This window comes from Lepidochelys kempii, chromosome 5 (assembly GCF_965140265.1).
Source record: "Lepidochelys kempii isolate rLepKem1 chromosome 5, rLepKem1.hap2, whole genome shotgun sequence".
Classification (NCBI taxonomy): Eukaryota; Metazoa; Chordata; order Testudines; family Cheloniidae; genus Lepidochelys; species Lepidochelys kempii.
Window position 1 is genome coordinate 2,971,692 of NC_133260.1, and position 15,102 is coordinate 2,986,793.

The 15,102-nt window shown below is 55.1% G+C and overlaps 1 protein-coding gene across 1 annotated transcript; it reads left to right on the forward strand.

Moving 5' to 3' along the window:
• The first annotated feature begins 366 nt into the window (after positions 1 to 366).
• On the forward strand, positions 367 to 7,029 carry LOC140912000 (C-C motif chemokine 19-like). The gene is made up of 4 exons (XM_073346153.1): positions 367 to 497; positions 3,257 to 3,380; positions 4,307 to 4,403; positions 6,764 to 7,029. Exons 1-4 carry the CDS (start codon positions 431 to 433, stop codon positions 6,773 to 6,775), a joined length of 300 nt encoding a protein of 99 aa, XP_073202254.1. The 5' UTR covers positions 367 to 430; the 3' UTR covers positions 6,776 to 7,029.
• Positions 7,030 to 15,102: the final 8,073 nt, after the last annotated feature.

Sequence of the window (15,102 nt, forward strand, 5' to 3'; positions counted from 1 at the left end):
TGGCTCCATACCCACCCCTTGTCTCCAGCCTGCCCCAGAGATTTGGCAGCTTCAGATTAAATGGGGGCCTGAACCCCAGCTAGCCCTAGCTGTTTCTGCAAAACCCCTTCACCAATCCACGAGGTTTTAGCCGGCAGCACCGTGGTTTGGCCCGTCTCTTGCTATCCACGAGCCAGTCAAGTCATCCCAGGCTGCGGAGCCAGGAGCACAGGCTAAAAGCAAACAAAGGGATTGGGCAAATTGAACCTGCCCTTATGAGTCAGTGCCCCCCTCCCCCCCCACCAGAAATGAAAGTGAGAGCTAAGATGCTGCAGGATAAATAGAGAGCTGGAGCAGCAGGATTCAGAGAGCTGCAGGCGACCTGGCTGAGAGCACACTCCATACTCCATCCAGCAGGCTATTCCTTGGCTCCCAGCCTGCCCGCCCGAGCATGGAGCTGGTTAGGAGCGTGGCTTTCTTCGGTCTGATGGTCCTCTCCCTGTGGACCTTCCTGCCAGGTAAAATGGACAACTCCCCCACCTGGGTTCTGCTCTCTTGCATCCTAGGGTCTTTTAGAAGAAGTCTGATGGGTTCATTCTGGATTAGTAAATTTGGGCTTTGGATGCCTGCTGACTTTCCAGCTAAGGTATCAACAGATCCGCTGCCGGGGTATCTGAGGACCACGATCTTCAGTATATTTATCCCCACCGCACCCCGGGAGTTGGAGATGCTATTAGCCCCCGCAGAGAGGGGGAACTTCAGCGCAGGGGGAGTCAACCATGCCCTAAGTCTCGTGTGGAATCACACCCAATTCTCCTGAGCACCAGGCTATTCTGTCCTAACCACTGGGCCACTCTTCCTCTGGCCTCTGCTGCTGTATGTCACCGCAGCCTTCCGGCATTCACAGACTGGCCTGTTGGGGTAGGAGACGGCCCCTCTAAGTGCCGGCTAGTCCCTCTCCCCGTGTGCGATTGCGCCCTGAACTCCAGTTTGTAGCGCTGCGTCCAGTTTATTCTGAAATCTCTCGGGGTTGGGGACTTGAGGTAAATGCCCCCCTTGCTGCACGGGATGGCAATAGTCCTGTGTGCAAATGACGTATGTGCTAGTTGCAAAGGAAGGGATGGTGCTGCCCCCCCAGGTGCCTGGCGCAGTGAAATGCTGAGCTGCAGGGCTGAACAGATGAGGCTTTGCACCTCCAGAGCCTCTTCCCTGGGTCATTAATGAGCAGATCCTCATCACACCTAAGAGGTTGCTGTCATTACTCCCCTTGTGCAGGGGGAAACTGAGGCACAGAGCAATGACGTGACTTGCCCAGAGCCAGACCGTAAGTCTGTGATAAGCTGGCAGTGTTTGATGTCACTGATGGCACAAGGCAGGGGGAGGATCGGGCCCTGGATGCCTGTGCTCATGCTGTACGTTGTGAGCATGAGTCTGCGTGTGCAAGGATATGTGTGGAAGTGGTGTGAGAGAGGAGGAGAGGTTTCCTCTGTGACAGGCAGAAAGCATCGGGGTGTGGGAAGTTCTGATTCCCGGGACCTGTGTGCAGTCTAGCTGTAGCCGGGTCTCTTGGCTCTCTCACCACTAGAAGTTGTTTGAATAAAATATATCACCACCCCCTTCCTGGGACCTTCCATCCTCAGAGATGTTAAGGTCAGAAGGGACCATCCCTTCCAATCTGACCTGGGGGAAAATTCCTCCCTGACCCCAAATCTGGTGACCAGTTAGACCCTGGGCATGGGGGTGAGACCCACCAGCCAGACCCCTTGGAAAGAATTCTCTGCAGTAACTCAGAGCCCTCTACGTCTAGTGCCCCGTCTCCGGCTGTTGGAGACAGTTGCTAATAACATTAGGCTGTCTGCTGTTTATGTTCATTCTGGCACAAGGAGGCGAAGGGCACAGAAAGCCCAGGACAGGCCCCCATTCAACTCATGCCTGTGTTTCCAGTCAGCAGGGAACCAACCCGAGCTGAATAAGGAAGGCTTCTAGAGGAACTAAGGGAAGAGCCGAGAGAAGCTTTGCAAGGAGCCAGGCAGCCGGAGGGTGGGAGTGAGAGCCATGTGTCTGCACAGCAGAGTGGGGAGCTCCTGAGCACGCCCCATCTCTCAGCTGTGTCCACTGGGTGGAATAAGGGTGTGAGTTCACAGCGGGAAATGCCAGCTGCCCTTTACATCTCTGGGACACTTCTCTCCAGGTTAGCCTGGTACGGCGTGAGCTAAGAGCGGACGTCGTCCTTGGTGTTAGAACAAAGGGCTGAGGAGCAGGACTCCTAGGTGCAGATTAAGGACCTAGGAAGGAGTTCCTGTGGGGGGAGAGTCTGGCCCCAGGCTCCAATCCTGGCTCTGGCACAGGCTTGCTGAGTAAATCGGGGCGAGTCACATTGCTGCACGGTGCCTCAGTTTCCCCTCTATTAAACAGCTGCGGTGGGTAGTACCAAGCCAACTGCCGGCACGCCGGGAGATTCAGTTAGTTAATGTTTGACAAATGCTTTGGGATCCTTCAGTGGAGGGGGAAGCACGACACACTAGAGGAGTGAGCAGGCCTCGTCCCTGTGCCTGTCCTGTGCCCCCCCCAACTCCCGGTCATGATGACTAGCCTCATGCGGGGCAGCCTGCCCATGGCAGACGGGTGCCCCGAGCTGCACCCAGCAGAGCAGTGCAGGGGTGGTCATTGCTCCGTGGCACTAGCTCCCAGGAGCATGCTGGGGAGCCCCCGGAGACGTCTCCGTGCTGACCGGCAACCCCGGCTCGCTCTCCCCGGGGCACGAGCAAGGTGCTGCATCCAGTGCACTCGGCTGGGAGCCAGGAGCGCTCGGGGCGATTCCCGGCTCTCCCACAGACTGCAAATGCCCTTGGCAGGTCACTCCCCGTCTCTCTGGAGGGGCCAGCCCTTGTGCCCTGCAGCTGCCAGGGGCTCAGGTCATCCATGTTTCTCAAGGGCTCGAGATGCCCAGGAGGGGGGGCCGGGTGAGGGCAGAGAGTGCCCATTAGCAGCCAGATCCTTGGGCTAGGGGGTTCCCAGAGAGGCCCAGTGCAGAGGCGTTCGGCCCCAGACTGGAGGGAAGCCCTGACTGACCAGGGGGACAGATGAGCCGCCACCTCGGGGCTTTTCCATCTCTCGTGTCGACGTTCTGCAAGAACGGCACCAGTTTGCCGCAGTGACGAGACAGCTTCTGGTCGTTGGACTCTTGCTGGGACCCGGCTGCCTCTGCTTTCTGCCCCAGCGGCCGCACCCTCCCGCCTCCCCTTTGCCCATTGCTCCGATCGCTTTTCTCTTCCAGTGTCCGGCAGCAACAATGCCCTGGACTGCTGCCTGAGGACGAGCCAAGTCCCCATCCCCCGCAAAATCGTGCTGCACTACGAGGTGCAGCGGATCCACGACGGCTGCCCCATCCATGCCGTGGTGTGAGTACCGTGGCTGGGCCTCGCTGCTCCGTGGGGCGCCGAGCTCTGGGGAATGCCGGGGGGGCAGAGTGAAGGGGATACACGGATGAAGCTGGGGGGCACGAGGGAAGTCTGGCTGGTTTGGGACGCCTGGCCCCAGGCCATTGCTCTCAGTGCTGGGAGTGTGTGGGGCGTGGGGGGTCGGATCGCTGCTGGGATCAAAGGGATTTGGAGGGCAGCCGGCCAAACCAGAGGCTTTGCAGACTCCTTTCACACTCGCTGCTGTGCAGGCAGGTGGGAGCACAGTCCACTGCTGCAGCATGGCCTAGGCAGCTCACCCCAGTGCCCGTCCTTAGGGAATGCCCGCCGCGCCCACACGGCGCCCAGCCCCGGGCCTGAGCCCGAGTCGCTCCGCAGCTGGGGAGAGTTCGGCTTCCTACTGCACACGACCGGCGCCGCGTGGTGCGTGTCCGTCGCGACGAGCATCACAAGAGCTGGACGCGATGGGTCAGAGCCAGCCTGGGGCCGCCCCAGTGACTCCCCAGCCAGTGGGCCCAAGCCGGACTTCCATTCCTCTCACGCTACTGCTGTCAGTTCCCAGCGCGGGCGGCTCTGGACTGCCAGCTGGAGTCAGCCGGGGGGAGCCTCGGGCAGCTGGGAGCCTTGGTTCCGACAGCCTCTCCCAGCGTGAGGCTGAAATGGGGCCGGGGTCCCAGGAGAACAGGCTGTCTCCTGCGGGATCCTGAGCCGGCGCTCGGGTTAGCCAGGGCAGGAATAGCCCTGCTGGGGGCTGTCGCCATTTCTGCTTCTGACCTCGCCGCAGCCTCTGCCCAGCGGCACGAGTGGGGAGCGTGGCAGGGAGGAGGGTTGCGACGGAGGCAGCTTGCTTTGATTGGCGCAGAGCCTTCTGTTCAGCTGTCCCTGTCTGTTTCCTTGCTGTGTGTTAGGTTTATCACCATGAGAGGCAAGCAGCTCTGCGCCCCTCCCCATGCCCACTGGGTGCGGCGGCTCACCGAGAGGCTGGACAGTGTGTACCAGGCCAAGGTAAGGGCACTGGGCCAGCACAGAGGCACCAGCTAGTCAGGGCTGGGCAGACACTGGGGAGGCTTTGCCCCCTCCATGCTGAGCACAAGATGCCCACCGTGGATCCCAGCTGCTCAGCTCCCCATGCTGGGTCAGACCGCTGGCCCATCCACCGCAGGACCCTGCTCCTGCCTCGTCAGAGTACACGCAGGTCACCCAGGTCAGCCTGTAGGTCACCGGCGTCCCGTACCCCGCCCTCCGCGCCAGGTCAGCCCGTAGGTCACCGGCGTCCCGTACCCCGCCCTCCGCGCCAGGTCAGCCCGTAGGTCACTGGCGTCCCGTACCCCGCCCTCCGCCCCAGGTCAGCCCGTAGGTCACCGGCGTCCCGTACCCCGCCCTCCGCCCCAGGTCAGCCCGTAGGTCACCGGCGTCCCGTACCCCGCCCTCCGCGCCAGGTCAGCCCGTAGGTCACCGGCGTCCCGTACCCTGCCCTCCGCGCCAGGTCAGCCCGTAGGTCACCGGCGTCCCGTACCCCGCCCTCCGCCCCAGGTCAGCCCGTAGGTCACCGGCGTCCCGTACCCCGCCCTCCATGCCAGGTCAGCCCGTAGGTCACTGGAGTCCCGTACCCCGCCCTCCGCCCCAGGTCAGCCCGTAGGTCACCGGCGTCCCGTACCCCGCCCTCCGCCCCAGGTCAGCCCGTAGGTCACCGGCGTCCCGTACCCCGCCCTCCGCGCCAGGTCAGCCCGTAGGTCACTGGAGTCCCGTACCCCGCCCTCCGCCCCAGGTCAGCCCGTAGGTCACTGGCGTCCCGTACCCCGCCCTCCGCCCCAGGTCAGCCCATTGGTCTCTCTAATGGAGGAGCCCACCTCCGGCCATGCTGGACCAGACTATCTAGTCTCCATCCCCTCCCTGGGTGTGGGAACGGGGAAGACAGACCAGCGGGAAGGAGCTCCGAGCTGCGGGTGTGAGGGGAAAGGGCTGTTCCGGGACTCACCGCTGCACTGCATGCCTCTCCCCCTGGGACTAGCTGCATGGTCAGACTCTGGAGGATCATTCCTGCATAAGCTGGGGAAACCCTAAAGCCGCCTGTGCCCCAAGAGGAGGACATACAGTTCCTCTTCCTCTCCTGGCCATGCCGAGCGAGGGTAAGAGCAGGACCTCTGTGGCACCGGAGCAAATCCACGGGCAAAGCAGCTGTGCAGCCCCCTTCTGGGCCGGTGTAGAGGAAACCAGCTGACGACGCCTAGCAGCTGCTGGAGTTGCCTTGTTAGCTCAGTGCTGGGGGTCTCTGCTACGCCCCTGGAGGGGCCGGGTTCTAACCCGGCTCCTGACACACGTGGGGAGGTAGCTGTACTCTGGGAAGCAGAGCCCAGCCCGGTAGCAGCTGCTTGCTGGGAAGGTGAAGGGGGGGTCCCTTTATGCTGTTCGATGATTAGATTTCACCTACCCAGTAACAAATGTGAACTCCTGGATCACTGTAAGGGTCTCACCATGGAGTCTCAGACAATCCAGTCTATCCTGCCACCCAGCAAGCTGGCCTTAGTGAGACATGGTCACTTACCCCAAAGATCGTCAAATATTCAGGTTATTCCCAGTCCTAAGGGGCCAGTCACATATCTCAGATCAGTTTGTATCTCAGATCTCACACCAAAGGCCGCGCCGGTAGCCAGTCCTGTAATCAGCTAACTAAAGGGTTATCAACTAGGAAAAAGAAACAAGAGAGTTACCTACAAGGGAAAGCAAGCAAACATATACATACAAATGAGTTACCAGCTACGGTTTCTCAAGATGACAGAGATGTAGTAATCTGCCAATATAAAATGTCTTTCCGGGCAGACTCAGGAGTAACCCTGGGGGATCTCTGCCTTAGTTCAGTGTCTCTGGCCCTGGGAGAGTTCAGACACCAAAGAGACGACAAATTTTCTTGTGACCCTGTTTTATCTTTTATCTTTAGCCTTCCAGACCCTGAGCCAAGCTCCCTTGTACTGCAGCATAGGCCAGTCATCAGCCCTCTGTACTGTGATGTTCCTTAATGTCCTGTTTAATCTTCATAGGCCTCCTGGGTCGGCAGGAGGAACCATTCCTGGGTCTGGGTTCCCAAGTTCAGCACAAACATTTCCACAGTTACAAAGCAAAGCTGACCTCTGTCCGTGCAGCCTGGAACGCAGCCACGCTGCGGCAGCAATTTACAAGCATTCCACGGAGTCTAAACGCAAAGAACAGTCGTATCCGACTAATACCTAGTTTGAGCCAAACTAACATGCAGCTGAGCTGGTTTGGTTTCCCGCTGCGAGCTTGTCAGTGCTCAGCTGACGCCTAGAGCTTGGCAAGAGCAGGCACCTGGTTGACCAGCATCAACCTTTCCTTCTCTAATTCCCTAGAACAACCTCTGAAGCAAGTAGACCCGGAGAAGCCTGCGGCTGGCCCACTGCCCGGCGATGGGAAAGGGGCTGAGAGATGATCGTGATGCCTGCGAACTCTGCATTCCCCTTTCAGCGTTTCCGGCTGCAGGGCAAGCAGCTTACAGCTCCTTTGGGACTGAATCTGGTGTGACCGTACTGTACCCCCTTGGAGATCCCCGCTTCCTGCTCTCTGCTCTCTGCCCTGCCCTGGGGAGTCTCCCTTGGCTTCTGTGATTTGTCAAGCTGAGTGCTGCTTAGCTGGGGACTGTGCTGGGGTTGCGCCCCAGGCCTGCCAGCTGCGAATGACACAGGGCGTGCCGGCTGGCACTGCTCTGAGCGTAATCCGTTCCAGACCGAGGCGTTCTCACAGTGAGCTGGGCACCTCCACAGCTCCTAGGGGGTCCCTTGTGGCACCCCTGGGAATTAGGGAGGTCTCTGTGCTCAGTGGCTTCAACTCAGCCGTGGCAGGTGGTGACCGATGGCTGGTGCAGCCTGGCTGGCTGTGCCGTGGCCATGATGTGAGATGAGTTTGGTGGATCTCAGCTCAGCCCCTAGTGGGCAGGTGCCCCTATTACAGAAACCACAGCTGGCACTGAATGGCCCCCGTGTGGGCAGCAGACCATGGACTGAATGGGCCACAGAGACTGAACCCGTTTGTCAGCCTAGGGGGGTCCCAAGGTGCAGTCACACAGGGAGGGGGCCGTGTGGGGGAGCCAAGTCCAGCTGCTGCCTACGCTGTCCTGTCCTGGGTCTCCTGGCCTGCCAATCCAGCCCCGTTCTCCAGCCCCGCATGCCCTGCAATCCCTCTGAATTTTGGCAAATTTGGGCACAAAGCTTCTTTTTCTTTTTGCCAACCCCCACGCCGGCCAGCCTGCCCTGTGCCGCCTGCCCCCGGCAACGGCCCTGCCAGGCGCATGGGGGAGGGCCAGGGAAGCGGGCAGAGAAGGGAGTGGGAGAGACTAGCAGCTTTTGCTGTGGGCACACACACGGGCCGTCCGATCCCACCGGTAGCATCCTCCACTGGCCAGGATTAGGGAAGAGCCACCTGGGCTCTCTGGGCAACCTGGGTAATTCCTGGCCCCGTGAAGATGGGCACTGGCATAAAGGAGAATCGGGTCCATGACCTTTAGTCTGTGCTCCCACGAATGATTCTGTACCAAGCCGCCAGGGCAGCACCGAGTGAGCCAGTGAGGGGAACCCCGGGTGGGTATTTTTGCAGAACCACTTCCGGGCGGTGAGAGCATGGTGGCTAATGCATGGCAGCGCTGGCCCTCGGCACTGCATCGGGTCGGCTTGGGGGGGTCCATTCCGTTCCTTTGAAACCACCAGGGATTTTCCTTCCCTGAGCTGCGCAGAGCTGAGCTGGCCAGACCCAAAGGGTGAGGAGAGGAGATGGAGAGCAGCGAAAGGCCAGGCAAGAAGCGTGTTGTTACTTGGGCTGCAGCCTTGCTCCAGTTTTTAATTAACAATAAATACATCAATAAACTGGGGAGTGGGACCAGTCCCTGAAGCTTAGGTCAGCTTGGGGGCCGAGATTAGCAGGAGCCGCATGTTTGGCAGAAGGGATGGAAAGAGGAAAGCAGTGATCTGGATCAGGCAGCCCAGGTCCTGGAAGCAGCGTGAGATAAGGCCTGGGTCAGCCAGAAGAGGAGGAGACTGAGACAGCGTGAGGGGCGAAGGACGGGCTTCACCTTACCTAGCCTGCATGGCTGTTATGGGCCATCCCTTTGGGCACCTCCATGGCAAAGGTTCAGACCCATCTCCAGTGTAAACGGGGGTCAGGCCCTTTCCCTCGACCAACGCTCATGGGTAAAAGAGCAGTGACACCTTGAGTGAATGACAGCTTGGCAGCCCGCTGCGGCTGGGCATTCCTTGGCAGGAACAGGTTTCTCCTTCCCATCAGAGACTCCGGGACCCCCAGGGCTCCTCTGCTTTTCTGAATCAGACTGATCTTGGCCTGTGTCTAGACGCCCCCGGCTGGGTGGGAGTAACGCTGACGTCAGCAAGCTCCATGTCATTGCCACGGGATCTGTTTGCTGTGATAAATTACAAGGGAATTTGCTCTTTCTCTCGCTCTCGTTCGCTCGCTCTCCCTTTTTTGGCTGGGATCAAAATGATTTTTTAAAATAAAAAAACCTGAAATGTACAGACATTCCCGCTTGTGTTTGAGGGGGAGGGGGTCTTGGGGAGGGAAATACATCGAGCATTGGGGTCTGGTTCTGTCGTGAAGACACAACTCCCATTTGACCTGGGCACCAAATTGGGCACCCAGTCACTGCCCTGGAAAAGCTCCCCCATCCCCCAGGAGCTCTCTTAGCACCCAGCAGTGCTGCTTGCCTGAGCACAAGGGGCCTGTAGCACCGGCCCACCTGCTTGCTGACGCTTGCCACGCAACACTGTTCAGCAGCGGAGAGGTGGGCAAAGCCCCGGAGACGTTGCGTCGTGGAGACCTATCCAGCCCATTCCCCAGCCCCAGCAGCCTTTAAGAGCCAGCTTTTGCTAGCAGCTGCCCCACAGTGGTATCCGCCTGGGAATCAGACTGGTCTGGGCACTGAGGCCCCTGTGCAACAAGACACCTAAGCATTTGCGTAACTTTAAATGCAGAGCCAGATTTGATCCGCCAGGCGTCCCCTTCCTAGACTAAACAGGCCTCTTGATGCTTGGCAGGGCCCCCATCGATGTTATCAAAATAATGATATAATAATACTTAGGAACTGTCCGAGACCTTGAGGGACGGGATCATTATCCTCACCTGACCATGGGTAAACTGAGGCACAAAGGTTCATGTCAGCAACAGAGCCCAAGTCTTCTGATTCCCCTTGACGTTTACTGCAGGGCCCAGTGTAGAACTGCGCAGCTGCCAGGTAGCCGGTGCAGCCTGAGCTCTCGGTACAGCCAGTGCCCAGAATCACACCTAGCAGACAACGGGTTGTTTAGCCTGGACCTGGTGCCCAATGCAGGGTTGTTCTAATCTCCAGACCTGGACAGAGGAAGGAGCCTTACACACATCGGTGAGCACACACCGTTCCCCATGGCCCAAACCATGTTCCAGAGTAGAGCAGCTCTCTGAATGCAAGAGCATTGTTAAGTACTGACGATGAGTTTTAATGCACACGAGTACCCCTCAGCCCCTTCCCAACGATGTTATAAACTGACATAAATCCAGTAAGAGGCGGACGAAGATTGGCCATAAACACGCCCGGAGAGATGCAGAGTGGCTTAGAGCTGATGTGGGTTAGCGGCACTCGTAGCCCTCGTTGAAAACCCTGTTTCCAGGAGGGATGTGAATGGAGGGAAGGATAAACGTTTCCCCAAGGAGAAATGATTGGGGGGGGGGCCCTCAAAAAACTCCAGTGCAGCTTGACTGGGGAGGGACAATTGGGTTTTCAACACAACGCACTCTTCCACAGAGTGTGACTGCATTCCACAAAACAATGGGCTTTTCATCAGAAAACTGAAAACCCCCAAACCTGAACAGTTTGGGCCAAAACCTGAAACCGTTTTGGTTTCCAGCAGATATTGGAAGAAAATTTTCAGTTGCTGAAAACCAAAATTGGGGCTTTTCCTTTTGCAGTTAAAAACACTCAATTTTTCTGCAGACCTCTAACGTTCCCTCCCCCATCCTCCCCTGCATTCTCCAACCGTAGAAATAAACCTGCCAGATGCTCCCCCTACGCAGGGCACCAAGATGGTTAAGGCCAAGCTATTTTCTCTGTACCCAAACCCCAGACATATTTTTAGGCGCAGCGGAGCAAGCCCTGGCAAAGGGGAGGGGGCTGGCATGTGGATCCAGCCCTGTCTTTGGAACATAAGAACATAAGAGTAGCCGTACTGGGTCAGACCAAAGGTTCATCCAGCCCAGGATCCTGTCTGCCGACAGTGGCCAATGCCAGGTGTCCCAGAGGGAATGAACAGAGCAGGGCAATTATTGAGTGATCCATCTCCTGTTGTCCATTCCTATGTGACCAGAGTCCCAGGGGAGCCAAATGAGGTCACTCAATCAGAGTGAACTGCAAAGAATGGGGCAGACAATCCCCAAAGCTGGTGGATATTCCAATACTTAGATTCACTCAGCCAGCACAAAACGGCTTCTATAGCACCTCCCTGGGTCCTCAGAAGCCAACAATACAGTTCCCTTAAAGCAACCCAGCCTTAAGCCTCTGCCCAGACACCCAAGACAAATAGTATGAGGATTACTGAAAATCTTATTCATCGTTTAAAAAAGTTCTACTAATCCCAAAGGATCAGACACATCACCTCCCAGGTTAACGAATATTCCAGATCTTACCTAAATACACATTTACAGCCAATTCGCATTAACTAAACTAAAATTTATTAAAAAAGAAAAGAGAGTGAGCATTGGTTAAGAGATCAGTACACATACAGACAGGAGTACAGTTCTGAGACCAGATTCATAGTAGAGATGGTGAGCTTCTTAGCTGCAAAGTGTTCTTTCAGAAATAGTCCATAGGTTATAGTCCAATGTTCATATTCAGGGTGGTTCCAGGTTAGGACTGGAGATCGCAGTCTTGGGCTTAAGCTTCCCCTGCATGAAGCATCAAGCAGATCTGAGATAAAAAGGATTGGGATCCAAGGCATCTTTATACAGTTTCAGGTCTTCTCGTGACAGCTCGGAGTCTTTCGGCGAACAATAGAGACTCATGCGGACTTTGAAGTGGACCCTTTTCCTAAGCATCATGGGTAGTTAGCTACATGAATTAACATAAGGCAATTGCCGGTTTTCCATCATTCTCAGGTGAGTTTCTGTACATTTCAAAAGAGACGAACACAGTGATGTTATTGTGTTTGCAGTTCGTCTAAATGTTATGTCCTTTTGATCTCTGAATCAATAGGTATAGTGACAGACAGAAACTGTCTGTTTACATGGTGAGCATCAAACAAGATATGAGTACACACATACAACTAGTATTACCTCTAATTTCTAACAATACAGGTTTGCATTTGAAAGTTCTAGCCTATCTACCATGGAATGGCCCTAATAACCATTTACATACTGTTCTACCATCTCTCTAATGTTTGACTCTGCGTCAATTATCCTGCAAGCTGCTTAACCCTTTCTGGCCATGCATCACACTTTGTATAAGACTTGTAGCAATTATATAATAGTGGTAGCAGCATGGTCATATTTTAATTAGATAACATCACACCCAGCTTCTGGCAGTCAGAGGTTTAGGGACACTCATAGCATAGGGTTGTATCCCTGACCATCTTGGCTAATAGCCATTGATGGACCTGTGTGACGTTATTGACTTGAACTGGAACCGTATAGAACATGGTTGCAACCAAGGTCCTGTAGTGGCACCAAACCTTGTATAAAGGGGGTTAAATGAGGTGTCTAAGATGAGGTTATGGTTTGCTGGTTATGCTCATGCTGCCTGTTTACATGTGTCATTTTTGTATTTAAAGATATAAGTATTGGCTCTAGACTGTCTGTATTTCAAACTTATGCTCTGCTTCTGGGTGACACCCCAGACACGTTGGTGTCAGCTCTGCCTAGCCTGCTGGATGGCCCATTAAGGACCATCAGCTACACAACTGACCCACTGAGAGAAGGCAGACACGCCTTGGGACTCAGCGAGGGGTGCAGGGACCTGCCTATGGACAGAACTCTGAGGTGTTTCCAGGCCACGGGACGGGCAGCTTGTCTTTGGGACAAAGAAAGAAAGACCACATGGCAAGAGACTGTAAAAGCTGCTGCAGCTCCTCCATCTTGTCTTCAGTCCTGCTTCTTACCTCTGGAGGGACTTTGCTACCCTGAAGCTTTGAACCAAGGACTGAAAGACCCATCCCGGCTGGGGATGTTCTCCAGAGACTGGATTTGAACCTGCCGTTTATTCCATCACTGCTACAAGCCTGAACAAAGAACTTGGCCACGACTGTATGTCATTGATTCAGGTTCTCCAGTTCTAGCTCTCGTCTCTATCTTTTTCCTTTTATGAATAAACCTTTAGATTTTAGATTCTAAAGGATTGGCAACAGCGTGATTTGTGGGTAAGATCTGATTTGTATATTGACCTGGGTCTGGGGCTTGGTCCTTTGGGATCGAAAGAACCTTTTTTCTTTTACGGGGGTATTGGGTTTTCATAACCATTTGTCCCCATAACGAGTGGCACTGGTGGGGATACTGGGAAACTGGGGTGTCTGAGGGAATTGCTTGTGTGACTTGTGGTTAGCCAGTGGGGTGAAACCAAAGTCCTCTCTGTCTGGCTGGTTGGGTTTGCCTTGGTGTGCACAGAAACCCCAGCCTTGGGCTGTAACTGCCCTGCTTGAAGCAATTGGTCCTGAATTGTCACTCTCAGTTGGGTCCCGCCAGAGCTAGCCTCGTTACAATGGCATAGTCGGCAGGATCCACAGAACCAGGTCAATTAAACTTTGGGTCAGAACCCCACGCTATCCAAATTTGAATTTTGGTAGTGAGAGTTTGGTTGGTTAAAAAGCAGTTGCAATGAGTGAGCAAAGAGCATATGAAGGCCTGGAACATTTGTGTTCAGAAAAGGGGATAAGCTTTAGAAAGAAAGCTACAAATCAAGAACGGAGAAATCTGTTAATGGCCAGTGATCAGGAGGCAGGAGCACAGCCTTTACCTGAGGATACAGAAGCTGCAGAAAAAATTAGAATGCAAAAGGCAACAAATAAACTGCAACTTGAGCATGAACAGAATCTAGCAGATCTTTGATTGCTGGAAAAGCAAAAGCATGCTGAGTTCGAAAGAGAAGTGGCTGAGAGAGAAGAAAAAGCTCCTAAGGGGCATCTGGAGCTGCTGGCAGCTGAGGAGAAAGCTCGACAGAGGCAACAGGAGACTCACAAGATGGAACAGGAGACAGCCAAACTTCAGCTCCAAGTCATGGAAGAGCGGAGAAAGTCATCGCCACCTGATACTCCACTTCCCCACCGCCGTGAGAAAACTGGGAGAGGACGTGTCCCATTTACAACGATGCTGAGGACATAGAGGAGTTTTTGTCTACCTCTGAACGCCTCTGCAGTCTGTACCAGATCCCTGATGGTCAGCGAATGCCTGTCCTGCTGACCAGGCAGACTGGGAAAGCCAGGGAGGTATTGAATGAACTGGGGGAACAAGAAGCCTTGGATTATGAGCAGTTTAAAGATTCTGTGTTGAGGCGTGTGACAATGTGACTCAGCAGGGAGGGGGGAGTGTTGACCTGGGAATGGGCCCTGGGGATGGGAGACCTGAGAGCCTGTCACCTGAGCCGGGAGGGGGAGGGGGAGGTGACACCTCTGCCAGGGAATGTGAACAGAGGCTGCAGGAGGGGGCCTGCTGTGGGGGGGTTTAGTTTCAGTTTGGGGCTGGGTGGAGGAACACAGGGAACCCCAGGGCTGGGGTCTAAGCTCCCTGCTCCCCCAGAAGGACTTGACTGAGGGGTCCTGGTTGTACCCACAAGCTCTGTTTTGGACTGTGTTCCTGTTGGCCAATAAACCTTCTGTTTTACTGGCTGGCTGAGAGTCTCAGTGGATCCCAGGAAGAGGGGTGCATGGCCTGGACTCCCCCACACTCCGTGACAAGGCGGTTCAAGGTTACTCCCGATTCTTACAGAGTTAAGTTTAGAAAGTTTAAAATGTCCTATGTTTGTACTTTTGTAGAATGTGCTCATAAGCTGATGGGTTTTGTTAAAAAGTGGGTTGTGGGAGCAAAGGCACACGGGAGTTTTGAAAAACTGCTGGAGTTAGTAACTTTGGAACAGCTCTTAGACATCATGCCTGACCATGTGAGAGCAGCTGTGTGTGATAGGGACCCTGAGTCAGTCCTACGGGCTGCAGAGATTGCGGATGCCCATACCCAAAACAGGGCTCGGGAAGGGTATAAACCCCAGGGGGAAATTCATCACCATTCTCCCCAGTTCAAGAAGAGGGAAGGATTTAAAAGTAAACCTGGCCCTGACTATTATAAAGGAGCTCATGGGGGCCCAGAGGGTAGGAACTCTCACCACAAGAATAAACAGGTTGAATGCTATCACTGTGGTGTGCTGGGCCACATGAGACCAGATTGCCCAACCCTGAAGGGAGGCTCAAAACCAGCAACCCCAAATGCCATGGCAAATGCTAATCCTGTTATTATAAACTCACAGGCAAGCCACACAGAGCCCAGCGCCTGTGCCCTGTGTGCAAATGCTGTTTCTGTGGTCTCTGAAGCATTTGACCTTAAAACTCATATTGAAGCTAAATATGGGGAAAATACTGCAGAGTTTATTAGCAGGGCAGAAGTGAATGGAGTGAGGTGTACGGCATGGAGGGACCCCACAGCAGATGTTACGTTGGTTAAAGCAAGTCTTGTCAGGGAG

Coding starts and splice junctions, on each gene's coding strand:
- LOC140912000 (XM_073346153.1), top strand. CDS start 431: ATGGAGCTGGTTAGGAGCGTGGCTTTCTTCGGTCTGATGGTCCTCTCC. Junction 498..3,256: donor CCTGTGGACCTTCCTGCCAG/GTAAAATGGACA, acceptor TTTCTCTTCCAG/TGTCCGGCAGCAACAATGCC. Junction 3,381..4,306: donor TGCCCCATCCATGCCGTGGT/GTGAGTACCGTG, acceptor GCTGTGTGTTAG/GTTTATCACCATGAGAGGCA.